Raw genomic sequence first — 26379 nt, 5'->3', positions numbered from 1 at the left:
GTAACACAAATGATACTAATAACAATGAAACATCACAATAATTATGATGCGTTTGATACCAGTAAAAAGTAACGATCAATTTACAATTCACTGACACTGGTATAAAGTGTTATGCAACCTGAGATCACACACATTATCCCACACAGACTCATTATGATGCATTATAGATATGGCTGAACCTGTGTGGTCCTTTACACAGCGATAAAGCCAGTCAGCGGAAAGTTATTCAGCAAATTTAGGCAGTGCATTTGTTCTCAGCCTTGAAAGAAACTTTGAAAAAAAACTTTCAAGTTAGGTTTGAAAACCTCTGAAGTGATTCATTATTAAAGGACATAGTTCTACTTCTGATGACTTTGTTCTTGTACCACTAAAATCAAACTTGTGCATCTCAATGGTTCTCCACTTTTTTCAAGGTGTAACACATCACTTGAGGATGCAGTCTGTTAATTAAGTGGCAGTTGTCTTCTATAATGAATTCACTAAGTGTGAATTCACTTTAGAGCGGGAAACTGGCATCTAAAGTAAAATATCAGTGGATTCACTGGGTAAAAAACCTCACTTTTGAATGAGACTGAGTTGGAAAGACTTGATGATATTCGGGCACTGTTAGCGCTCGGTTATTTGTGCAGGTTTGCACAATTTTTCAAGTTTTTGAATCATTCACTTGGTAGTTATAGAGCCAGTATGCTTCTCATCTGCATGCCAATAAAAAACTAGTTAAAGTAAACAAAGGTGCCTTAATTTAAAGTTAAAGACTAAAATAAATTCTCGTGTTTCTATGTAGGAGGACGTCCACATTAAGCCAGGTAAATTGTAAATGTGTCTCTTTCTCTCTGTTTCAGCTCTCCGCCCAGACATTCAGACTAAAAGAGCCTTTTTCTCCCCTGAAAACAGACCTTTTACTAAATTGGTCTCTGGAGTGTTTAAAGCTTAAAATGCCAGAAAAGTCGTTTCATTGTGCACGGGGGACAAACAGAGATGTTGCAAAATGGTGGCATTCAGACATTTCACTGTGGACACAGAAATGACACCGCAATGCTAATGTGCGCGCAAATCACTTTGGCACACACACACAAAAAAACTGCTTTTCAGATTTAAATGGCTCAATGCAGATGCAATCCAAGTGTGCATTTGCCTGACTGCGAGTGAATTAAATGATGCAGCTCCATTAACATAGTTCAAACTTTTTAGAATAATAAATCAACATCGTTTCATTATACAGAACTGGCCCTTATTGTTTCTGATTTGTGGGAGAGTCATAATTCAGTGAGCTTGCTTAATGGCTGCTGTTACCAGTATCTGTAACCTATTTTAAAATGTTCCTGTAGACCCTGCTGTGTCGCACGCACCGTAGGAAACCCTGATTAAACACTTCTCTCGAGCCTTGACCATAAAACTTCCCTAAAGCTAACTTTTGTGCACAGCCAAGATGGATGAAAATATGGTTTGTACACTCTCATAATTCAATTTTAGTCAACATGGTGTCTTAAAATATAAGTACCTTTAAAATTTCAGTTGCCTGTGTTTATATGAACTACTATTATGATAATCCCTCATTTATCCGAACTGTCTAGTCACTGGTTTGTTGAATTTATGGATATATTTGGGTTTATGTATAAGCAGATTCTAGGTTTTAAGTTGCTTTACTGTCACGATTCTCTGTCTCTAATGCTATGAGTAAAAAAATATCTTCTGGGGTTTATCTAAACCTCATCCACTCCTAAAATGTTTATTCCTAAAGTGCCTCCTAAAACACGCTGCACTTTAAGGGGTTTTCAGACATCTCTCTCGAGCTGTGTGCAAGCTGTGTGTTGCTAAATAAAGAGATGTCTGCGAGCCTTTAAAAAAACTATGCAAATCTTGCCAAACTGCAGCCACTGATGTGAATAATATCCACTGATGATTAATGAAAAATCTTGTGTAACATAAGCAGGCAAGCCTTTTGTTAGATCAAGCAGTAATATCATTAATATCGGTTGTGCTCCATCAGTTCATCTAATGTTTACTAACATCAACTATCGTAAATAATTATATGTACCCACAGACTGTAGATAAAAGATGGAGGTCTATAAACATGGAGCCAGTGGAGAACTTCCTTATGTGGCTTTGTGGTTGGTAAGAGCATGCAGTGCCTTCGGTTTCTCAAATCAATATGGTAACAGCCAAAATGCTGTAGCAAAGTCCACTGTTTATACTGGACTGAGATCTGGGCCCTATTTCAGGAAGCCGGTTTAGTGGAAAAACTGAGTAAGTATACCCTGAGTTAACGAAAACTCTGGGTTTTCAGTTTCACAAAGCGAGTTTAGATTCATCCTGAGTGAGTTACTATGACGACACACTCCGTGAAGCTAACCTGCCCCCTAGCAGGTTTACTTCAACTAACCCTGACCTTCTCCGCCTCTGTGTCGGAAACCTGACTGTAGGAAGTGTCAGACATGGCGTGCCCCTTCCTTGAAGAGCCAGTAGATGTTGAAGCCCAAATTCTCTGCAGGGCTCTCCGCCGGGAGAGAGTGATTAGAGCGCGTTTGGACATTTTATCATTTCCTGATGATTTTCTGTGTGAACGTTACCGTTTTTCAGCACAATCTATAATTTATTTGAAGAACATCCTCAGGCCTAATATTGCTCATAAGACACATCGCGGACATCCTCTCAGTTCTGTACATATTATTTGTATTGCACTTCGGTTTTTTGCAAACGGGAGCTTTCTATATAATATTGGTGACGCTGAGCATGTTTCCAAGGCTACCGTCTGTCGGGCAGTCAGGAATGTTACAGTTGCACTGAAATGTCTCCTGCACTCGTTTGTGGTGTTCCCAGGTCATAGACGCACAAGATTTATCAAAGAGGGATTCCACAAAATTGCAGGTAACAGGATGAACAAAACTTAATTCATGATGTGGTGATACTTGAACTACTACTTAAATTTTACATTTATTTTCAGGGTTCCCAGGCGTGATTGGCTGTATAGATGGCACTCACATTCCAATCATTGCTCCTTCAGTAAATGAAGGAGGCTATGTGAACAGGAAGTCTTTCCACAGCATTAATGTGCAGATACATAGTTCCCTGTAGCATTTCAAACTAACAAATCATTTCATTATAGTAATGGATGCTAATTTGTGTTCTCTGCACTGTGAAGATCATATGTGATGCTGCCAACATTATCACAAATGTGGAAGCCAAGTGGCCAGGCTCTGTGAGTGGTGGTGGTGGAGGACCCCCACCTTTTTTTCGGGCCTCCGCTTTTTTTCTGTTGGCTATAACGGGTCACATTTGAGCATACAGAGTAAGCAAATATGTACTTGTAATGCTCAGATAATTTCAATAAGTGCTTACAGAAAGAAAATTAATGTAGCCTCTAACTGCAATTGATTTACATCGGACAAACAGACCAAGCACTGTGGCTCATAATACAATTACACCTTACCTGTTTGGACTATATTTTTATATTTCATTTTTACTTGCTGCCAGGAACGTTTGGGGCCTGTTGGGTTGCACCTGCGCTCACATCACGTCACAAAATAAAATGTATAAAATAAAAAATAAAATATAATAAAATAACGTGTTAAATGGGTGGAAATCCCTAGATCAATGTTTAAATTAACACTCACGCATTGACTCTGTCGGCTATGTTTTGCCATGCATGCTCCCTTTTTTTTGCAGCTGAGGCTGTGTTACTTTTTTTCTGCAAAATTTGCATGTTATCGGCATATGCTGCCATCAGAATTTCGGCGTCAAGCGCTGTAAAATACATTGACCGCGCCTTCTTTCCCTCCGTCTCCATGGTGACTCGCTTAATCTGTGCTCCACTAATCAGGGCTTTATGTATCCTCGTGCGCGTGCTTAACTTGGGGTTAAAGCAACTCCGCGTTGATTGAACTACTTGTTATCAGCCTTTCTGAAACCGAATATTCCGAGTTGGACAGTTTGGGGTTACTCAACCCTGAGTATCGTTTTTCACTCTGAGTTTTCTAAACCGGCTTCCTGAAATAGGGCCCTGGTGAATGTGGATGCCGAGAAACCAGTTTGGAATGATCTGAGCTTTATCCTACAGGGAGGAGCCATCGGAAGATGGGTACGCTGTGGTCATTAAGGAAAATGAGTGATCGTCATTTGGTTCGAAGGAGCCCAAAATATGATTTCATGATGTTTACACCAAATTCTAACCCTAACAAACTGAACTGTGTTCCAATCCTCCATCCGGTCGTTAAGTCTGACGTCACTAGCCGTGTCTGGGCCTAAACTCCGCTGCGGGTCCATATATCAAACGATCACTATGGCATTACTGAGAGTTGAAAAACTGTCTAAAGTCTTTCATCTTTAATAAAATGATCAGCGTTCTGCTCTACCAGGTGTAACAATTGAGTTTAACATCCAGGCATCCATGAAAACGGAATTTATGACATTTAACGGAGTTAGAAGTTAGCAGGAAGTTAGCTCGCTAGCTTCTATCTAAATACAATATAGCATGTCCTGACTGCGGGGTTTTGGAAACAAATTAAAACGTACAGCTCTGTTATCACTTCCAACATAAATGAAGACAGAAAACTAAACAGCAGTGACGTTTGTAGGGTTACTGAAGTTTGGCTAGCTGGTATATAATGATGTGCTACGTGACCGCTAGCGACACAGCTATGTTAGCATAATATAAACAAGCTAACTTTTTTTCCACTCGATAAAAGTTAACGTGAGTGTTCTCGGTGGTCAGGAACAAATGTAATCGCATGGCAGGATGCTGTAAAAGGACCAAACTTCAGCCAGGAGAACAACTGAGATAATCCATCCACAATACGAGGTTAGTCATTCATATACTGCTGCATGGGCTGGGCTGTAGTTACATCCTAAGGTTTTAAAAACTGAGCTCTAATAAATGATTAGCGGTAATAAAAGCCGAGGGAGGTCAACAGTGATCACTGACTGTTTTAGGAGCTTTTTGAGATTAAATAGAAGAAAATATAAAACATTAAACATGTTAACAACACAAAAGCCATATTAAACGCAGACTACTTTAGGCCCGGAAGTAGGATTCGTCACGTCATCACTTAATGACCGGATTGCCCAGTTTTGGTGAGTTTGTTTGTAAACTGCAGCCTGTGGTCTTCTGCTGCTGAAGCTCATCTGCTTCAAGGTTTGATGTGTTGTGCATTCAGCGATGCCCTTCTGCATGTCTTGGATGTAATAAGTGGTTTTCTGAGCTACTGTTGCTTGCCTTTCAGCTTGAAGCAGTCCACCCATCCTCCTCTGACCTCGGACGTCAATAAGGCTGTGTGTGAAAATCCCACAGGAATCACTGAAATCACTTTTCTTCCCGATTCAGACGCTCGATTTGAACCTCAGAATAGAGTTTGCTGAGTTGTGGCGATGTGATTGGTTGATTACATATCTGTGTTAACGAGCAGTTGAACAGGCGAGCGTGGAGTCTATGATTACACCACAAGTCTCTGCACGTTCTGTTAGATATTCACTCGGTTTTTCACTTGTAAAATTCTTACTTGCAATTATTTAAACCGTAAATAACTCCTTGTGTTGTACTGTACCACAGATTATTTACGACAAGACCGGAAGCTCTTCATTCTTCGATCTAGTTTTCATTTTGCTCTGTGTAGGTTTATCACGTAGGATGTTGCATGCAGGGTTTTCAAGGGCACTGAGACTCTAATGGGTGACAAAAAATCAGCCTACAGCCACACAGGAGCCTCGTGTGATCGATGTTCTCAGGCAGAGCATATTTCTCCACCCAGATTGTGAAACCACATCACGTATCACTTGGCTGGAAAGGAGATAAAAGAATTTTATGGAAAGTCAAACCTCCCTATGTGGTCTTCAGCAGTAACACAAGAGGCTTATATGGGCTCAAGCTGTCCACAAAAATCCTGCGTTCCTACGCTTAATGCAAAGGAAACAGGCAGTATTAGATTTATTTATCTCAAAGTAGGAGCCTTTTTCTGAAGCAGTGCCATAGATAGCAAGGATGGAGCTAAAGGGTCTTGGGGAAAAAAAATAAAAATCACACAGCTTTCCAGCTGTAATTACCTGAGTAAGTGCTGTGCATAGTGCAAAGATCCAAAGTGCCACCAGGTTCTCATTAAGCCAGTCCTTTACCCGCTCGTAGCACGGCTGCGGAGACACACAGAAAAAAAATATGCACATGATGAGCAAACATTAGCCCCCAAAAGTAAACTCACTATTAAGATGTCTTGTAATAAATACACAGGCGAAGGAACCCTTACAACGACTCTTTTCCTACTGTATAAAGAAACCATGATAGAAAATACTCCTAAGCTAAAGGATCCCATGTGGCAACATCCTTATCTACTAATCCTTTCTCTCTGACCTAATATTCTTTGGGAAAACTTTTTAAATTCGAAGCCCTGCTGTCTCTGTCTCCCTTCAGCAGTACAAACAGCAGTAATGTGAGTACAGGAGCAGCACATATGCCGTCTGTATCACTTCGACATGAGAAGGGCCTGAATTTTTCATGTCTGACGTTGCTTGAATTTATTCTGAAGGCAAGTTGACAGAAAAAAAAGGAGAACCCTCTCTCTACCCTCTCACTGCTTCGCCGTTTTTTGTTTTTGTCTCCAAGACAGTTTCAACATCCAGACTAGATTTAAAAATCACTTTTGAATGTACAATCTTTGTGTACCTGAGAGGCAGGAAGAAAAGAAAGTTAATTATTAGTCTTAGTTATTCTGATGCTCAGAAGTTTACGCAAGTAAAGAGAAGGAGATGGATTATCAAAAGCAAAGGAAGTGGCTGTCTCTGTGCAGATGAAAGCGGACATCAGAAGTAATGGAGTGGCATTTGCAATGAAAGCTATGTGACACACGGGCACTGCAGACATTTTAAAGCCGGGTGGTGAGCTCTGTGTGTGTCAATATGATAGATACACAGGAGAAAAGCCTGCCTGACACACTGTAGTAAAAGGGTAAGTGCTATCATAACAGGCTACAGTGCTGTTCTAATTTAATTATTCATTTCTGCAGACTTAACTTCCTGATTGTGCTATTTTATAAATGTCCTTACATCAAGGAGCTGAGTCAGAGCCAGAGAAAGCAAACACAATCAACTCTGCATTTCACTGGTACCGAAAAATATATATATATTTTTTTTCCTTGGTGTGCGGCAAAAGAGTTCTCGGCTGGACCAATATGGAAAGTCATGCAGTAAGCCAAAATTTCAGACTGCCCGAATGTAAACCCCTTGGACCAGAAAGCTGCATCTGAAAATATATAAATTCATATTTTTATTGTCTGACATCCACTGCAGACTCTCATAAAACCTAGGGGGGGGGGGGGGGGGAAACCCCACGTTAGTAAACCTGAACCTGCCATGCCAGACACTAAACCCATCAACAACGTTCCAGGGCAAGCTAAAAAAAAAATGTAAAAGAAACCGCAATCAATGTCTTTGCAACAATTCTTTGGCTGTTGTAGCCACTATTTAGTGGACTACACCACGAATTTCACTTTCCTTGCTCTTAATGTGGGATTTGGCAGCTTTGTGGCTGCTTAGTTGGCCAACACAGAGGAGGATTTAGCAGGTAAAGTTATTAGAATAGAAAACTATGACTGCTCAGCTTAAAAAACACTTATAAGTCCAAAAATCCTTTATTGCAAATTTAAAGCCCCATTCAACACATTTAAGAAACACTGTGCATAACAAGCACAAGTACCACACTGTCTTAAGTAACAGCAACAGTTTAGTTTAGAAAAATCCTTACAGTGGCACTGAACTGTAAGGCTGTGACCTGTACAGTCATTACTACCCATGCTGTAGTGGCAGGCCTGTGATATTGCCTGTGGGGATGGATGAGTGTGCCTGTGAGAGGCTCTAATGAAGAGTCTATGGATAGTGTGTGTGTGGGCAGTCGTGATAACGAGAGCATTGTGAGTAAAAAGAGCTGGACTGGAAAAGTGATGCGTGTGTGATCACAAGTCATTGCATGAAAGTCCTGCCAAGGTCCACGTCACCTGCATTTTCCACTCATCCTGGTTCATGAATATCATCCATTTCCAGCGAGCGCTGCAGCAGGTTTACATTGATGTTGACAGACAGTCTCTTTTTCACAGCTCTGGCCTTTTCAAGAATTCTGTGGTGTTCAAGTGGTAGGTGTTAACTCTGAACTCTGTCTAAAAGTGCAGCGTGTGCCAAATTTGCACTTTCCGTCCTGGTCTCAATGGATTCTCATGAATCTTGTTTTGGACTGTACTTTCCCCTGGACCACCTCCACCTTCATCTCTGCATCATTTTCCTCACTGTGAAAAGATGCTCTAACGTGTCAGTTAAAAAAGGACTCAGCTCAAATACGAACTAGATGATGTACAGCTGGGTTCAGACTTCAACTTCTGTCCTTAAAATAAAATCAACAGACTCTAACTGCCTTTCAAAAATTCTTTAACAGGGTAGAAAAAAAAAGAAGAAGAAGAAATGCACATCTATTTTCAGTACATCTCTCAGGTACCCAAACATACTCTATGAGTAGTTTTCAATTTCAGTTGATTTTTAGTCAGTGGCAGGATTATTCCTTTGCTTACCAAACACAAATGAACTCACTTGTACACCTCAGAAATGGTTCAATTTACCATATTCTCAAGTCGATCTAAGAATACAAAAACCAGTATATACACATTATCATGTGCCAGCATGCTACGCCTGGCTGAAGTTAATCGAGGCCGGCCTATCGGCACGCTGGATGCTTGCATGCGTATCTGAGCTGTAGCTGCAGCCTTGCATGTCGACGAGAGCAGCATCTTTGATCTGATTGTTCTTGGTGGAAATCTTACTGGACTTAGGAACCGAGACGAGGTGCTTCAACCTGACCTTGTGCCACTCTTATGGTTGCACAGCGATGTCACGGTAGCACAGGCCTTTTTGGATTGGGAGTATATCCAGACACTTCCTCGGCCACTATTTAGTCTTCTGTTGATATATATGATATTTTTGTATTTTCAGCATAAAAGTGATAAAAAAAAAGTGATTTTCACAGTAAAAAAAAAAAAAAGAAGATTTCTACATATTATGACTGTAAAAGTTGAACTGATGTATTTTTGATTGATTTATGGCTATTAAATGTTTCTGCAATGGCGATATACCATTTTGCATTTTATGGTCTAACACCGTTCCCATTGAATTCTCACCGTAATTTTAGAAATACTCTTTACAGCCAAACAGAGAAAGTTTGGCAGTTGCACAAACAAGTGGTGAAAAAGTTTGCTTGCTGTAATTTTTCCTTCCCTTTGTACTAGCAAAAGAATATACATATGCATATATATATATAAATCCATTGCTAGTGTAGAATCATAGATGTGCCAATAACAGGTGTTAGCGGTTACTCAAATATGGCTTCTACCTTCTTTTGGTTCCTTTGGCTTTGAACTTAGTTAAAGCCTCTGCTACTTGTTTCCATTCAGTATTTTTATTCCGTTTGTGATTTTAGACCTCAGACCATCACATAAAACGTGTTTCCTTTTCTGGGCTTCTACAATGATTGTCTGAAGTTCACAATTTGTTGAAATTGCACTCCGGTGCTGTTGTTTCCATTGCCATGTCTAATAACCTGGTGGTGGTGCAAACAGAACCTGTCTATGCCAGCAATTCATTTACTGGCGACGGCCTCTGGGCTGGCCTCGTTGTCCTGTCCTTATTTGCTGTGTCTTTCAATTTCTTACAGGAAATTGGTGGGTGGAGCTGACCTGGTTAGAGATACAGCACACCTAAGCAAGTTGGGCTCAAAAGACTCTAAAGCATGCTGGTTGACTGACTGACATTCACACACTACTGTACACATTATTTACTCTGCATGATTAAAACACTGTGCAGTCTCCTTTATTTGTCACGTAGGTTTGAGTCTAACAGTGACATTAAAGAATCTCTGAATCCATTCATCCACTGGCTTCGGATCAAGCCAGTAGATATCTCAGCCTGTGTGGCTGAGATATCTAAAAGATGACCCTGTGCCTTTGTAATTCTGACAAAAGCAGAGTTTATTCAACTCTTCGCCCTCTCGCATAAACAGTTGCAGCTGTGATGTAGTTGTCTACAAAGGTTTTCATAGATCTTAAAAATTTTCAGGGCTTTTAAAATGTGACTGCGTCTTTGTGTGTGAATGCTGTCGAGCCTTTGTTTGAACCTGTCATTCCAACCTCGTTTCTGTTCGCCTGTCAGTGAATGCATAGCGGGATTTTTTTGACATTGTTTGACACCGTGAACACTTAACCGCCAATGACAAGAGCCACAAAAATACAAACCAAGACAAAGCAGCAGACCTTTATTCCTCCAGTATTACATGCATTATTGAAATATTTACTGAACGGTACTAAGAGGCATTTATAAAACTTGAATGTGGGGAAAAGAAACACTCCCATCTGCTCCGAGACACTTGAGCAACGCAAACCTGCCGGTGGCCTTGAACAGCATCTGATTTGTACTTGTCGCTTGGAACCCGACAGAAAAATCACTCGAGTATAAAATGTGTGACTTCACACTGGGAAGCTGTTGAAACTGAATTCAGTTGGACAATACTAACACACTGAGGGCAACATCTGAGTACGCGTTCAATTGAAGCGAGGTATGCAACAGATATCCACATTCAGTGCAGAAGTGAATGCAGGTATTATTGGAAGAGAGAGCTGCTGTGCTTCACTGAGAACTACAGGGACAGAATCCTTGATCTGCAGACAAACATGAATCAAAATATAAAACAAGCCACATTAATTTATTGTCAAAATGCCTTTCAAGCCGCAGGCGCTAGTGAAATTCAGAAGGCCAACAAGCAGTCACCTGAAGGGCGTAAATATGCCTTATTTTAAAAAAAGCTTTCAGTGGTTTATGCAGAAGCTGATCTCACAAAGAGAAATAGGAAAAGCTTTCAAAGGTTGCACGTTTTCATTTTGAAACGTGAAAACCATTGTCGTTTGTCAGCTTGGCCCTTTGTGCATAATGGCACCGAATTCAAATTCTGCAGTTTACGAGAGGAAACCAAGATTTATTGGTGACTGCTGAAGCTCATGTCTTCAGTTCAGTACCTGTCATCTTCTGTAAGAGTCTTTGTTTCACAGTTCACATTTGACAACTCTATCTGTAAATCCTCTTCCACTTATCCAATTCAGGGTTGCAAGGGAGGCTGGAGCCCAACCCAGCTGCCATAGGTTACCAGTGTGTCACAGGCCTAACAGAGAGACAGACAACCGTTCACACTCATGTTCACACCTATGGGCAATTTGCAATCTGCATGTCTTTGGACTGTAGGAGGAAGCCAGAGAGAACCCACGAAGACACAGCGAGAACACACAAACTTCACAGAGAAAGGTCCCAGCAGCAGGTGGTGGAGTCGATCCCAGAACCTTCTTACTGTAAGACAACAGTGCTAACCTCCAACATTTGATAAATCATAAACCAATAAATATAAATGTAATCTTTCTTAATATAATGACTATATTCTGTAGAATGATAACAAAACATTTATCTGACCATTTAGTGGGAAATCAGGAGCATTCTGTGCATTCTGGCTGGCTAATGTCCATCAGCACATTCATCTAAAAATTGTGGAAATTTAACGTTTGACAGTTTGAAAAAGTTCAGAAAAATGCTGGTTTGAAAAGCAATCATTTTGAGGAGCTCTTATAAGTACTTTCAAGGAATAAAAGGTTTAGATCAGAATATCAAAATTATACTCCTGAACTTGCAACACTAGCTATAGATACAAAATAAAGTCACCTCACAAGCTTTGAAATGTTCAAGAGATTCACAGCACTTGTTCTACAGCAAGAGTGGGTAATTCATTTCCTCAAGGGGCCACATGAGAAACCGGGACTGTTGTGGAGGGTCACACAAAGAAGCTTAAAGGAGACAAAATTAATACTGAGCAGAACTGAGCTCAGCCCTCCACAATAGTCCCAGTTTCTCGTGTGGCCTCTTGGGAAAATTAATTGCCCACCTCTGATCTCGAACCATGCAATCTGTGGCTGTTTCTGCAGGCAGCAGCTGGCACCCTTGATATGATTTCTGAAACGGCCCATTTGCTATTTTGTTGCAATAACTTAATAACATCAGACGCTGAACGGAACAGAAATCGTTGCCATTACTGTTCATCGCCTTCACTCCTAATGATGTTGTATGACTGGCTTAGTGCTGCTGGACTGCAGGAGTCTCGGTGTGTGAGGTGACCGTAACGCTCTCTGTCCTTAATGATGACGATCAACTTCAAATCTTATTTTTATCTCCTCCATATAGGATGATAATAATCAGATGCTGCAGTTGGCACACCTGTTGTCTGCTGGGAGCTGCGCCTCTCTTTTCTTCTTTTTCATTAAACATAATAGCTTCATTACGCTTAAAGGCTCACACCTTATACAGCCACTGAGACACTTTGCCAGTGCCAATTATTCCATTTATATTATTTGACATTTTCTTCCCATTAAAAGCTACTGAACCCTTTCTTTTGCAAAGAGCGGGTGCAACAATCACATTTGATGGATATTCCAGAGAATATCGTGTCCACCGTGGAACGGTCAGACCAAAGTTAGGATTTTCTAAACATGGAGATGAAACGCAAAGAAAATGGTGGGTAGGAAAAACTTGAAAGCACTAGAAAGCGATGCCTGTTAATGCAGAAAGATTCAGTGGCAGCACCTGCTGTACTAACAGCAGGGAGATTCAAGGCAGCCAGGCTGCAGGAGAGGGGCAGAGATCAGAGATGTTCTACAGAACAGGCACAGCGGTAGGCAGGTGAAGTTAACTAACTAGCTTTGGGCATGTGTTAAGGCTGGTCTATTTATCACTCACCATCAATAATTAAATGCACAGTTTAGAAAAATTATGCAATCATATAAATCAGTGTGTTTCAAGTGTGGGGTGCTATACAGTGATCAACCATTCAAACCAATTTAAACCGCTGACAGGCTGATCAACAATGTAATGTTCTGCTTGGGTGGTGGCATGAATGTGGATTTTACTTTGACGTACACCACTTCATAAATATTGCAGACCCCACCATTCAGCAGGCCAGTGCGCCCCGGCACACCACAAAAACATCTCGAAGATTGCAATAGAGAAGCCGCTGCACTGATCCTTCCAGTCGAACAAGATCCTCTGGAACACGTCTGATGCACAGAAGTATATGCTGAAAACTGCAGGATCCAGGAGATCTGCTGCTAATGAGCTACATATTACTGGGCAGATGGTTTTAACACTGAGGTCGATGGGCGTACATATATAGAAATTCATGCTGTTTGCTAAAGTCTAGCCATTATTGTTTTAATCTGTGCAATCCAAAGATCAATTTGGGTCACCAAAGGTTACTAAAACATTAGAGCATGTGTGACAGGCTAATAATAAAGGCTAGCTGTAGGGGACAATTTGATGCATCATCCGCCAATAGGAACTCATTAGTCATCAAGATGTAGCCCGCTGAAAGACTACAAATTTAATAAAATTCAATAAAAAACAGTTTGGAATGAGAGATAATTCTGAAAATAAGTGCACGGTTGTTCAGGGATGAAATTTCTTTAATATAGGTGCACGACTGTTATATGTATGTATGTAAAAGAAAAGAGGCCAATTTTCTCACCAATTCATTAAACCTCCAGATTGATTTAACGATTGAAGTGCTGAGACTAACTGCGTTCAAGAACTGTGTTCATGGCAAATCTAACGGAAGAATATCAAGAGAAGAGGTAGCTGCTTCAGTTCAGAATAATTATGTTGCAATGACACTGCAGTAATGTAATGATACTGTAGTAAAACATTCAGTGGAGCACAGTTTTACAGGGTGATGAACAGGCCACAAGTAGGTGGGTTTGAATGAATGTGCTATTAATACCAGCTGTCCCTCCATATTATCACAGCATACTCAATTACCTCTCCAGAAACAACATCCAGTCTTGCTAAATCATGTGAAGCTTTGCAAACTGTCCAGACAATAACACGTGTTCCATTTTTATTCAGTCAAACCTGCAAAAATGATGTATACTATATATACTACTACTACTATTTACCACTGCAATCCCACAGCTTCCTCACCTTTCTCACCGGTGCACGGACAAGCATCTATTTATCGTAGTTCTGGCCTTTTGAACCTTTTGGCTTTTTAAAATCCTTTTTGTGTGCGATTTTGCAGCAGCCGAAGTGCAAAATAACACAAAATAACACTGACTTATACCAACTTTTGCCACACAATGCAGCTGCGTCTCTGAAAATAGAATTAGGAGAAATCCTCACAGTCGCAAGCAAAAAAAAGCTGGATCTCTGAAGATGAAAGAAAACCCTGCTTTTTGAATGCTTCCAGAGATACATGAATCTACTGAAAATTCCCCTTTGATATCAGGCAAAGACAGCCTTATGAAGCCAGCAGTAAAATACATTGACTTTTTCATTAAACCTTTCTTATCTTTATTACCTGCTTTTGTTCAGGACGCTACCAGCATGCTTAACAAGCTCAAACAACTGGAAAACACTCACACACATACAGACAATTTCAAAACCATGCACATTAAGTAATTGTACACAATTATAGATCATGTGCAGGGCCCAGCAGCACTCGGCTACTTTTTTGGTGGTCGCCATAATCCCATGACAATTAGGAGTGATGGATGTTCATCCGAGGTAAGCACATTATTTTTCAAAGCAACAATAGACCTAATCTTAAGCTATCTTTAGATAACAGCAAGGAGAGAATACAGCACTTACATCTTACCATCTTTGTACACATCTGTATTTAGAGTTTTCATCCAAAGTGGCTGGAGGAAAATGCCTCTTACGGTCAGTTCCATGGAAAATTTGCAACGTGGGTACAGAAATAACAGAAACTAACCTACAAAGAAATGTTCCCGAACCAACAGAAAGAATGTTATAAATTGGCACAAAGTGGGGGTATGATTGAAAAAGATGATGTATTGATCCAGATCTTACCTGACCCACCAGTTTTAGCAGGTCTTTGACTCTACAAGATGAACAGCTACACAGCTATCATGATTGGGTCTAACACCTAGGGGAGGGGTCCTACAAGTGCAATCAATGAAGTCGTTGCACAGACAGATCTCCATCTGGCACAGATGGAGATCTGTTGTTTTCTCAAAAGGAGTTTACTATTAATCATTTCAGTTACTGCAAAACCTCATCGATCATCTATAGGCTAGAATGTCCCAGCTGCAAAGTTGTTTACACGGGAAAAAAATGAGACATTTACAGGAGAGCAGAGCACAAACACTCCACATGCACGGGCAATATTAGTTAGCCCATGGCTAGACACTACCTGGACCTCCATATTAGTAACCCATCTATACTGTAGGCCTTTGGAAGTGATTACATCATTCTTTCCATACAAAGATGTGACACATAAAGGAGACTTAACCAAAAGGAAGCTTTCTGATTTTATAAATTACAGGCCTGGGTTAAATGACGACTTAGATTTTACTGTTTTATTCAATCTTATTTGAATCTTATTCAATTTAAATAGTTAGATTGACGAAGATTCAAGTTACACTCATGGTATTATAGCAGTATAATACAATTACACTAGTGATTTGCATTCGTATTCTTCTGAGCTTCAACACCTGGCTTAGGTTTTTAAGTTTGCCATTAGTGAAATCCCCCCAAAAAGGAACTGTTTCCATGAAATCTGTTCCCTGATGAATGCCTGTATGCTGAAATGGAAAGGAGCTTTTTCAATCTGAATTAAACATGGCCAAGCCGTGAGAGTAAAAGTACTTTGAATGTTATTTAAAGATGAGAGTACCTTGAAGTGCTTTGATTTTTAAGCTAAATTGCACTGCTGGCTTTAACCTGGCCAGAATGTAAGATCCCGATAAAAGAAATGCATGTGAAATGCAGTTATTCTGTTTCATGCTTCTTTTCTTCTAATGTGCTGAAATCCACAAGGAAAACAAAAACTCTCTGTACGGTCCAGCTGCTAAGAATTAAAAATATGACACTAATAATACATTAGAAAAACATTAGTAGCACCAGCAGTCAAGTCCTTCTGGAGAGAGGTGATTAATTCAATAACCACTATAATGAACACAAAAATCTCCCAGGCCTCCTGTTTACTTGGTGAAGTGCTGGGCTGCTGAGGTTTAAAGGCTTCTCCTTTTTTAACTGCAAAATGACTGCTGACAATTTGTGAGTCAGACTGTTTTGAAGCAGATGAATTAGACGTTGATTGTGGTCCTGAATTGATTTCAGATTCGAGATCAAGCAAAGAATTGCCCGTTAACATCCCAAATTACAATTACTTACCAAGTACTTGGTATGCTTGGATAATCAAGCGTAGGTAAGAATTCTGATTGGATGCAAAAGCAGCTTTATATGGATTGAACTTTTAGACATTTTAGTAAATGTGAGCTCAGAGGCATCATGAAAGAGGCTTATTATGCTTGTCCTTATTTTCTGTCACATATACTATATATACATACATGGGGATGCTCAGGCTGCTCTACACTCTCGGTTCCAGACAGTTCTGTCTAGTCTTGACTCTGTATGTCGGTGAGCACAGAAGCCTGTTGTTCAAACCTTCTGTTTGGGAGGGGCAGCCAATTAGAAAACAGCCACTTTTAAGGTTGAGTGAGAGAAGCTAAAGTAGTCTGTTTCAGAGAGCAAATGAACCGAGCCTTAGTATAAGGTCATTAATGATTATTTAGAACGATGAATCATGTAAATATAATCTAGTAGAGTCATTTTGTCTCAAATCAAACAAGCCTTCTGCTCGACAATCGCCGATTTGGATGACAATTTTACAGCAGAACATTTGAACATTTATGATGGTAGCTGTGAAATTTTAGTTTCATATATCAAATATTTTCAAGATACATTTGGTTTGAAAAATATCCGTCGACCCAATTTTTTTTTCTTTTTTTTTTGAAAATGAATATATCAGAAACTATTAGAGACAAAAGCCTGACATTTTCATTGGTCTTTCTTACCATCAAAATGAATCAGAATCTGTAATTTGGGAGAGATGCATGAAAAAAAAAAAGTACTGGCTAGGTAAAATGTGAAGAAAAAGGCCTGCACAGTCCTGCAAAGACTCAATTTTGAGCACACACTATAACCCCCCCCTGCAAATTCGACATGGTGTATTACAAAATGCTGTATTACAGCATGGTGTATTACAAAATAAAGCATGTAGAATCTTTTTAATGTGAAATTCACACATAGATGAAGAAAAAGTCGTTTTCAGTCAGCGTCCATGTTGGATTGAACGAATATGATAAGTTGTGCCACAAAAACAAAAGTATCAGTAGACTGCTCGGTCCAAACAGAGGAAAATACTGGAGGTACTCTTATTATAACTAAGAAAATTACACATTACATATGCTTAATAACGTTTTGAAGTTAAGACTATTAGCAAAGTAGGATATTGACTAGATATTTACCTGAATCAGAGAACTGTGACACGTAATTGCTCCTCTGAGTTAAGCAAAACCTCTATCATTAATACTATCTCCATCATTATCTAACAGTAGGCTGCAATGCTCTCAAGTTTTCCAATTTTCAAGTTTACAACACTACATTTAATTCGTCTTAAATCTTTTAAATTTTTCTCACGTGCAGTTGTGTTTATGATTTTGCAGGTGATTAAAATGATACGTGGCTGCGCTGACTCTTTACACACCAAATGTGTTTGAGGATGGGTTTAGCAAACTAAATATATCCTCTGCAAAAATAAAATTGTGGAAAAAAACACCACAAAAGAAGGAATATCAGTAGCACAATTTGAAGTTGTTGTATACTTGGGTTTATATGTCTGAACTCACCGCTGTCCACCATGTTCCCGGGTTGTCCAGGCCACAGTTGTCGCTGTACTCCAGGCAGCAGGAGTCTGGCACGCGGCTGGCGTTGTAAACCTCAAACCAGTCTGTGTGGTTGGTCACTCCACAGCAACGAAACTGCGCCGGGAGAAAAACAATGAGCCTTCAGAGTCTGACCTTTTGTTATCATCACACTGAAATCCTAATTCACGGCAAAAGAAATATACATCCTCCAGTGATGGGCACGAAAGCTCTTACCTCGCACGAATTAAAATTCCTTGGGTAAAATAACCGATATGTGCTGAGCATATAAAACACCTCATCCGCCTGATATTGAGCTGTAGCCGTCTCAAAGCCTTAAAATAACTTTCTAACTCGCCCCACTTTTCTTTTAAATAAATATTTCCCCGCTTTGAGATTGGTATAGATTTTTTTTATATAAGGCATCGTGGCTTTCACCACAATTCATTTCATCAGTGTAGTTGAAAAGATTAAAGGCCTCTGAAAGAGATTTTTTTTTTCATCTGGTGGACTTAAATTCCACAGGGGAATAATGCTGTCTGCGTGGGCACAGTTGGGGATTTTGTGTTAATTTAAAACTTACTCACTTCCTTAAACAATGGAAGCACTAACATGAGGAACTACAGAATTCAAATCACCAGAGAGAGCTGGGAAATAAAGATGTAAACTTCGGTCAGAACACACAGTCAGAATATTCAGATGTTATCACCTTGGAAAGTTAACGACCAAATGTGCGCAGCCAGTACAGATTTATTATACCGAGGATTCATTTAGTGCCTTTTGGAGCTCTTTCCTGCTCTGTCTAAGGTAGATCTACGTCTACATGCATGCATACATAGCTCCATAGGTGGCCATTAATAATATTCAGGGTGAACTTTGCTCCAGGGACATCTGCTGCATTATCCATTCAGTGAGTCAGCATATATGTAAGAGGCTTGGGAGGGAGTGACAGAATGAGAGCTGCCGTATAATGATCTTCATCTCAGCCAGACTCTGTGGAGACCCATACATACACACAGCGGCTGATCTGACAAAGGTGTGTGTGGGGGGAAATGCACGTTCACGCTCGTGCTCTAGCATTTTCAGGCAGCGGTTCATTCAGGCAGATTCTTCTTATGGCATGATCCAGCGTGCAGGAAGAAAATCAAATGTGCGCATTTACACCTACACGTATAAACACACCTGGATTTGCATACAGTATTTGCATAGCAATAGATTTCTTTGTCATCATTTATGTCTTATCAGTCACCACGCACACACACATTCACAGGTAAACACGCACTAGACACACGTATACACACCAACACAGAGCAGAGCCAAACAACCAGCATGCACCGCACATTTACTAATGGTACAAAACTACAAGCCATAACACAGGATCTGTGATGTAAAAAAAAGAAGGTCCAAAGAGCCCCTAAGTCTGCGATCTATCATTTGATGTCTCCCAAACGCATTTTCTAACAGCAGCATCCGTCGTCTGCAATCCTTAATTCCAAATCTGTGTTTTTCACATTGTGTTTTCTTTGGAGAGATATATAGAGGAAGAAAACACATATATATATAAATATTGCAACAGGAAAATGCACATCAAAGTGAGAGCTGGAGACAAAGATTACCTCCGAGAGTCTATGATGTTTGCATTAATCTCTCTGAAAACATTTTACCACAGCATTTAAACCAGGAACGCTTTAAGTGTTTATTACTGTCAGTAGAGTCATTTCAAGACACGTCTTCTGGTGCCATTTCTCAGATTGGTGGTGTTTCTTTTATTAGCCGACTTATAAATGTCCAGATCCTATTAACGGCTAAAAGGATTGCAGTATTTTATTCGTATATTACCCTGAAAGAGAAATGTAAAACGAAATGGTGTTTCCGCATTTCACTATTCACTTATAATTTAACGTGATCCCAGTGGCACAAACCCCCCCCAAAACAAAACAAGAAAAAAAGACAGTGAAACTCTTCCAATAGCAAAGATAAGTACTATAACAATGAATAATGCAGTCAAAATGTCACAGATTCAAGCTTGTGTTGTTGTATTTACTATTATCGGCACAGTTATATTATTTCTTTTAAAGCAGTTAAATCTGAAATAGATGCATCCCAAAGCATCGCCTACTCCCTCCGGTGATCTCACAACTTACATCAGTTTGTACTATCATCCAGGCGTTGGTCAAACCCACGTTGCCCTCTGTGCCAAAGAGCTGCAGACCCTTCTTCAGATCTCTTTGGGCGTAGTGGTCAATCTGAGAACACAGGACAGGAAACGCGGTTATTTAAGGCAGGACAACAGGACAATTTACTTTAACAAAACTACTTTTTGCTACTGTGTGGGTGAGATGTTATAAAGGACATCTTCTCTATACATTTCAGAGCAGCTGGTTTCCATTTTCATCAGCGGAGGACAAATGTGATTTAAACTCAAGTGGCAACAAACAACCACAGACTCAGTTCTCATTTGGGAAAAGCACAATCTGTCAGGAGTGAACCAGAACAGAGTGTTTTTGATACCATATATTTTGATTTTGACTTGACGAAAGACAGTACTAAAATGTTTTTTATGAATATATATTGTTCTATTGTTTATCGCAGGTTTTCTATAATTAAACATACTTAAAATAGAGAAGAGAAGAAATTGCTCCGTTCTTTCATCAATGCATGAATGTGTCTTTGTCCCACTTATAAAGGCAGCAAGTATAGTAAAATAACACAGCTATAATTAGCAATCCACCTACATACATACATACTGAAAGCTTACAGTGCGGAAATACTCAGTTCATCCTCAGCTACTGCGTATGTGAGTGGTGTGGTAAAATTACATCCTTTGGTATTGTAAAGTAAAACCCTTAATAAATGGGAAGGATTACTGGTGTGAAGTGATGCATTTTAACCTAAACCGCAATGTTTTTCCAAACCAAACACCGGACCTAAACGTAATCAGCTGATTAAAGCTACTTAGATTTAGGTTTAGATTCTCAAACAAGATAAGAATCATTGTTTTCTAGGTGATAAACCTGCAACGCCTATCACTCCTCCAACCTAATGTGGACTTAAAAAGGTCTACAAAAGGGGGTTATTATCTTATCAACCAATATTTCCATGGTTGTACCTTCTGGCATCAGTGCCAACAAACACCTTGGAGTGAGAAAAAAAGGTAATATTTAATAGGATGAAAACACATTGTCTAAAACTACTGACTGGTACTGACTGGGGGGTTATTGAATGTCAAGAAAAAGCTGTACTGTTTTAAAGAGTTTCATTTGAAGGCAAAAAGAGTGCTGTGCTCACAAGTTAAACATCTGCCTACGACGTAGCCTACAAAAGTGGTCAACAGTACGCCACAGCTTATGAATGACTGACTCTTCACTGATGACCACAGGTTACGTTATGAGCCAAGATGGCTACCATCTGCGAAGGATTCAGTCATATTTTCCTCGTCCCAACCTGCCACACCTGCGTAACTCGTGCCTTTTGCTTTCTGTATGACAGTTTGAAGTAGAAAGTAGGAGGTTAATTTGGTTAATTTTCTACATGGATCACCCCTGTTGTATTTTGGTATGCTTGCTTTGTTTCTTTGTTTTTTCATGAGCCCCTAGACTGTCAAAAAAAGTTAGATTTAGGCACTAAAAAGTACTTGTTTAATTTTAAGAAATCATTGTGATTTAGCTTCAAATTTGTCACAACATTAACTATTTGTGAAAAAAATTGTCACGACAACCATCCATCAGTCATCTTAAACGATGGTGCCAGCAGGCTAAGCAGGGTATTCCAGAAGTCGTTCTCCACAGCAATACTTTCTGAGGCATTCCCAGATGAGGCATATAATCATCTGGCCTGGAGGGAGGCACATCCAAAGGGAGACTCTAGCACTTCACCTGAACTGGCTCCTTTCGACATGGATGAGCAGCACCTCGACTCTGAGGTCTCTCCAGATGTGCTTATCAGCCTATCTCTAAGGCTAAGCCGAGTCACACTAGAGAATAATTTGCTCAAGATTTTTTTTTTGGTGAGCATCAGACCGTTGATGACTGATAAATCAAGAACTTTGTCTCTTAGCTTAGCTCCATTTTTAGTCTGCATGTCTCTCTGTCCCAACCCAATGGAGAACTCCACTGTTTTGCAGCAGAGAAAAACATTGGCATGCTACTGCAAGTAAGAACCACCAAACTAATGCTGTAACTTCATTATTTTTGATATGAGAGGACAGCTGGTGCACATCTCTGAGACACCAGTGGCTGTAGTGGCTGTAGTTTCTGAGACCGCTGGAATGATCCCACTTGTTTTCTAGTCTTGTTTGTTCACTATATTGATTGGACTGATTAAAGTGGTTAAACTGCTGCATGGTTAAAGGAAAAACATGATAGGAAATTATAGTTTATGGAAGACCGGTGTTGGTAGTTGCATGCTTTGAAGGAATATCACCACTAAACATCGTTTGGATACATGAACTTTGAGCACTGAGCTGCTGCAGTCAGATCCTCACTCTCAGGCTATATTCCACACCACTTTTCACATGATATTAAAAGTGATAAACTGTGGTCAGCAGTGAGAGGACTAGATTGGATTTGGACGGCAGACCACTGAGCTGGTGTTCGGTAAACAGGCTCCATGCGGGTTTAGTTTAGAAGGTCTGGCTTAGCAGAGTGAACCTAAACAAACAAGATAAAAACCCTGAACAAAATCAGCTTTTGCAGTGAGCTTTGAATCAAGAGAAAACAAACTGGGGGCGTGAACACAGTCACAGAGGTAAACATGATTAAATACCCTCAAGCCTTTGAAGTTCATAAAATCTGAAGAAAAAAGAGAGCATGTGCGCTATACACACTGCGGGCAAACAAAAACTCCAAAGCCGCTCAGCCTTATTTACACATTTAGATGGTGGACCCCATCAAACATCAATCACATTGATCTCCACTGACCTCGTGCTTTCCTACACAGTAGCCTTTTAGCATCTGCTTTGCTCCAGACACATAACCCTTACATCAAGCCTGACTCAAAGCACTCAGATACTCAGTGAACACGGTCTTCATTTGACCAAACGACATTTAAATGCTCAATGTGCTTTGCTCCATAGCTCTTCTGGCTTTCTGTGTGTTATTATATCAAATATGAGAATATTTTGCTCTCTCCACAGACACTCTCTCCAGTTTGACATTTCCACGAGAAGAAAGTTATTTTAAATTGATGGCAAAATAGATAAGGGCCATACGTCAGTCTTTTAACGCTGTGCCTTCATCCAGCTGCATTTAGTGGCTGATTTTCTCCTTAAATACTGTCTGAAACTTGTTTAAAAATAGCAGAATGTCATCATAATCAAATGCAGATCCTATATTCGAGGATTCATTAAAGGTCATTAATGCCTGCTTGGCTGATGACTGTGTGAAGCTGTTTTATCAGTCTAGTGGCTGTGGGGGGGAGAGAAATGTGCCACTACCTCCGGAGCAATGAACCATGTGTTTTGCTTATAATCTCGTCATTGTCGTTTACAGTCACCCCTAACATCGACACAGATGCTATTTTCAGAATGTAGTAAAACACAAAGAGGCTAATGTTGTGGCCAAAAAATAAATAAATCAGCTCAAAGTGAAAGGTCATGTGCATAAACAGTAAAACACGGTTAATGGTGACAGCTTAATATATTCACAGCGAAATTTTGCTCAGTAAATCTGTCACACACAGCTTTGTGTGGGGGTGGTGAGTATATACCAAATCCCCGAGTGCCAACAAGATACTTTACCAAAAATAATTACTTTCTTTTTTTTTTAAAATTAATTTATTTTTTAATATTATTTTCAAGTGAGCGCTGCACTCACAAATAGTCCCAGCTGTTTCTTGGTATGATCTTTTGGACCCCTTAACACATAACCATTATCTGTTACCATGGGGACAACAATCACAGAAGTGAAGTGCATTTTTATAATACTTAAAATTGTGACATCTTCACAAATTAAATGGGGAAAGCAGCCCCTCCTGCTCCTATCATGCAGTAAACTGCATCTTTTTTTTTGTTTTTTGGAATCTGCATTATGTTGTGTGGCAGAACTTAACTGGAAACGTTTGGTTTCACAACATGCGTTTTCCATCTGGCCTCTCTCATTCAGCCAGCATTCGATGTGTCCTCATCAGACAAGTGAACTTTACTGCTGACCTCTCATACAAGTGGAAATCTCAGAAAAAGAGAACAGCAAACCAACAGAGAAAAACAGAGTAAACCTTTACATTTAACATTTTACCCCTGCAGAGCACACAGGATGCCCTAGTTCTGAGAAGTAGTAACAGAAGACCTCAAAAGACACTACCAGAAAGGAACTGCTCCTTCTAACTCAATAAGCTAAGAATTGCTCTGAAAGTACAAAAGTATTAAAAGCGAAACAGGGACACTAGGAAGGAGAAAATCTAGCAACAATCTGACAAACCTAAAGGCCTGAATTATTGTTGCCTCTAAATAATTCTGTTTCTAGGCCTCCTGATTTATTCTACTTTATCATTTATTTGGAGAGGACAGAGAAACGCCTGTTTCACGTAGTTCAAATGAATCAAATTTCTCCCTTTATTTTTTGCCCTGCTTTGGTCCCCTCCAAACCTCTATGTAACATGAGCATTTTGAGGCTACGATGTTTGACTTCCTGGTAGCAGATACCACACTGTTCTTTTGGATTTTTGCAGCATTTCTTGAAGACCACAGCTTTCAGTTGATGATAAGAAAATAACAGAATGATTCACACGGCAACAAAAATGAAAAGTGGGAACAGTTATAAGCAAAAGAAAAAGACACAAAATAACATATTTTAAAAAAAGGAATAAACGGCTTATATTTCACAGGGATAAAGACATAAAAAATACACAATGGACATCAGTCGCGCCTTCTTCGAGGTGTAGTGATACAAATATACCAACAGACCAATTATAGCTTCGCTCACCACAGGTGTGCAATAATATTTACATCAATCATTTTCTTTAGTTTCCAGGGTCAATGGTCCGTTTCTCTAGCCTTTAAGCGCGTCACCCAGGAAGTACATAGTAGTTTTTTTTAAAATACTAATATTCACATACTAAGAAATACTACCAAAAAACAAGAATTAGAGCAAAATTTGTAATATATAAGTACCAACAGTGTTGTCTTCACCTCCTCCAGTTGACCCACAACTTTACACAGCACCACTGCAGATGTCAGACAGTAAAAAACACATGGATCCATTGCAGAAAAATCTTAAACCTGCATTTTATCTTAAAAAAGCATGGTAGAAACCATTGATGTAGGCTCATGTCTTCAAAACTGGGTGATATAACGATAGCAACATCGACCTTTGATACCATCTATGGGTATGTATGATGCAGCTAGGCAGCAAACGTTATCAGTCCTGCTAATCTGTAACAGACAGCGTTTATTTATCAGGATAACAAAAGAATTTGTGTCTAAAAACATCAGGATTCGCTTAAAGTCCCAGTCTGAATCTGAGAAAGGTCTGCCAGCAACTAGGCCTGTCTTACCCGCTCTGTTTGATCAGCAATAAAAATAAGAAGCCTATTCGCCAGAAGCACAGCACTACCTCTGACAAGCTTACAATATTGTTGTCTATTCTGTTTTTCATTTCGCGTACTCTCTAAGAGAATACCTGCCATATATACTGTGTGTATATACACACCTTACAGTATTGTTACTGCATTTTTCGATAAAAAATCATCAAAATGACAAAAACAGCAACTCCAACTGTACCAAGTTGCTGACAATAAATGCTCTGATAACCAGAAGCGATGAAGTAAGAAAACATTAAGAATGTGAACAAAGGAGTTCAGTGAGATGTGCCACTTAAAATGACTGATTCTCTTATTTCTGATTTATTTTTTTTGAACAGGCAGTTTCCTAATATTGTTCATTTGGGTGTTTCCTTAATAATTGGTGGCATCCTTCTCTGCAAATGACATTGCTCAGTCACAATTAGACGCTGCATTAGGATCCGTAAACACGTAAAAAAAAAAAAAAAAATCGTAATTCGGATGCCTCAAAGATATGAAGATGAAAGAGAATTCTGAATGAAAAGAAAAATGACAACAGATGTAATTTCTTGCAACAATAAAGAAGCGCTGATTTCTAAATAAACTGGTGCCACAAGCTACAACATGACATCACAACAACAATGTCTAAAGTGATGTAAGAATCCAGCGCACGGGGCCTTTATGTCCCATTTGAGTGGACTGAAGTGAGCTGTGAGTCATCTGAAGAGCTGCAAATTAAAATAAAAAGAGAGGGGAAAGAAAAAGAGAAAACTTTTTATTCAAATTAGCATTTTTTTTTTCTAAGTAGGTCATTAGTAAAGAGGGACTCTGGTTAAAGTTAGTCAAGCAGAGAGTGCACAAGCCACAGCTGCACTTTTAGCTTGGTATTGATGTTGTCCTCGGTACTTGGGTCGCCCTTTGACTACACCAGTCGAGTCAAGGATGGGCCATCAATAATTTATATGGCAGCAATACAAGGAGAGATAAGAGATGTATATTGGGAGGAGAGCAGACACAAGATGAGCCAGAAAGATGTGGATTTGAAAAAGAGAAGCGAGATGAAGGCAGGCAAGATATTGGGTGCAGGAAAAAAGTAAACATGGGAAAAGAG

The 26379-nt window shown here is 39.7% G+C and overlaps 1 protein-coding gene across 2 annotated transcripts in view; it reads right to left on the bottom strand.

Moving 5' to 3' along the window:
• Positions 1–26379, bottom strand: part of tspan4a (tetraspanin 4a) — a 180753-nt gene that overhangs the window by 2177 nt on the left and 152197 nt on the right. For both annotated transcript variants that reach the window (XM_085357304.1, XM_085357296.1), the window contains 3 exons: positions 19916–20017; positions 17757–17888; positions 6037–6120 (listed from right to left, as the gene is read on the bottom strand). In XM_085357304.1, the coding sequence (XP_085213430.1) occupies positions 6037–6120; positions 17757–17888; positions 19916–20017 (318 nt within the window). The remainder of the gene's footprint in view (positions 1–6036; positions 6121–17756; positions 17889–19915; positions 20018–26379) is intronic.

This window comes from Diplotaxodon limnothrissa, linkage group LG1 (genome assembly GCF_057381915.1).
Source record: "Diplotaxodon limnothrissa isolate DT_005_m linkage group LG1, D_limnothrissa_male_GT1.1, whole genome shotgun sequence".
Taxonomy (NCBI): domain Eukaryota; kingdom Metazoa; phylum Chordata; class Actinopteri; order Cichliformes; family Cichlidae; genus Diplotaxodon; species Diplotaxodon limnothrissa.
The sequence above is the reverse complement of the archived record's forward strand: the minus strand, read 5'-3'. Positions and strand labels throughout refer to the sequence as shown.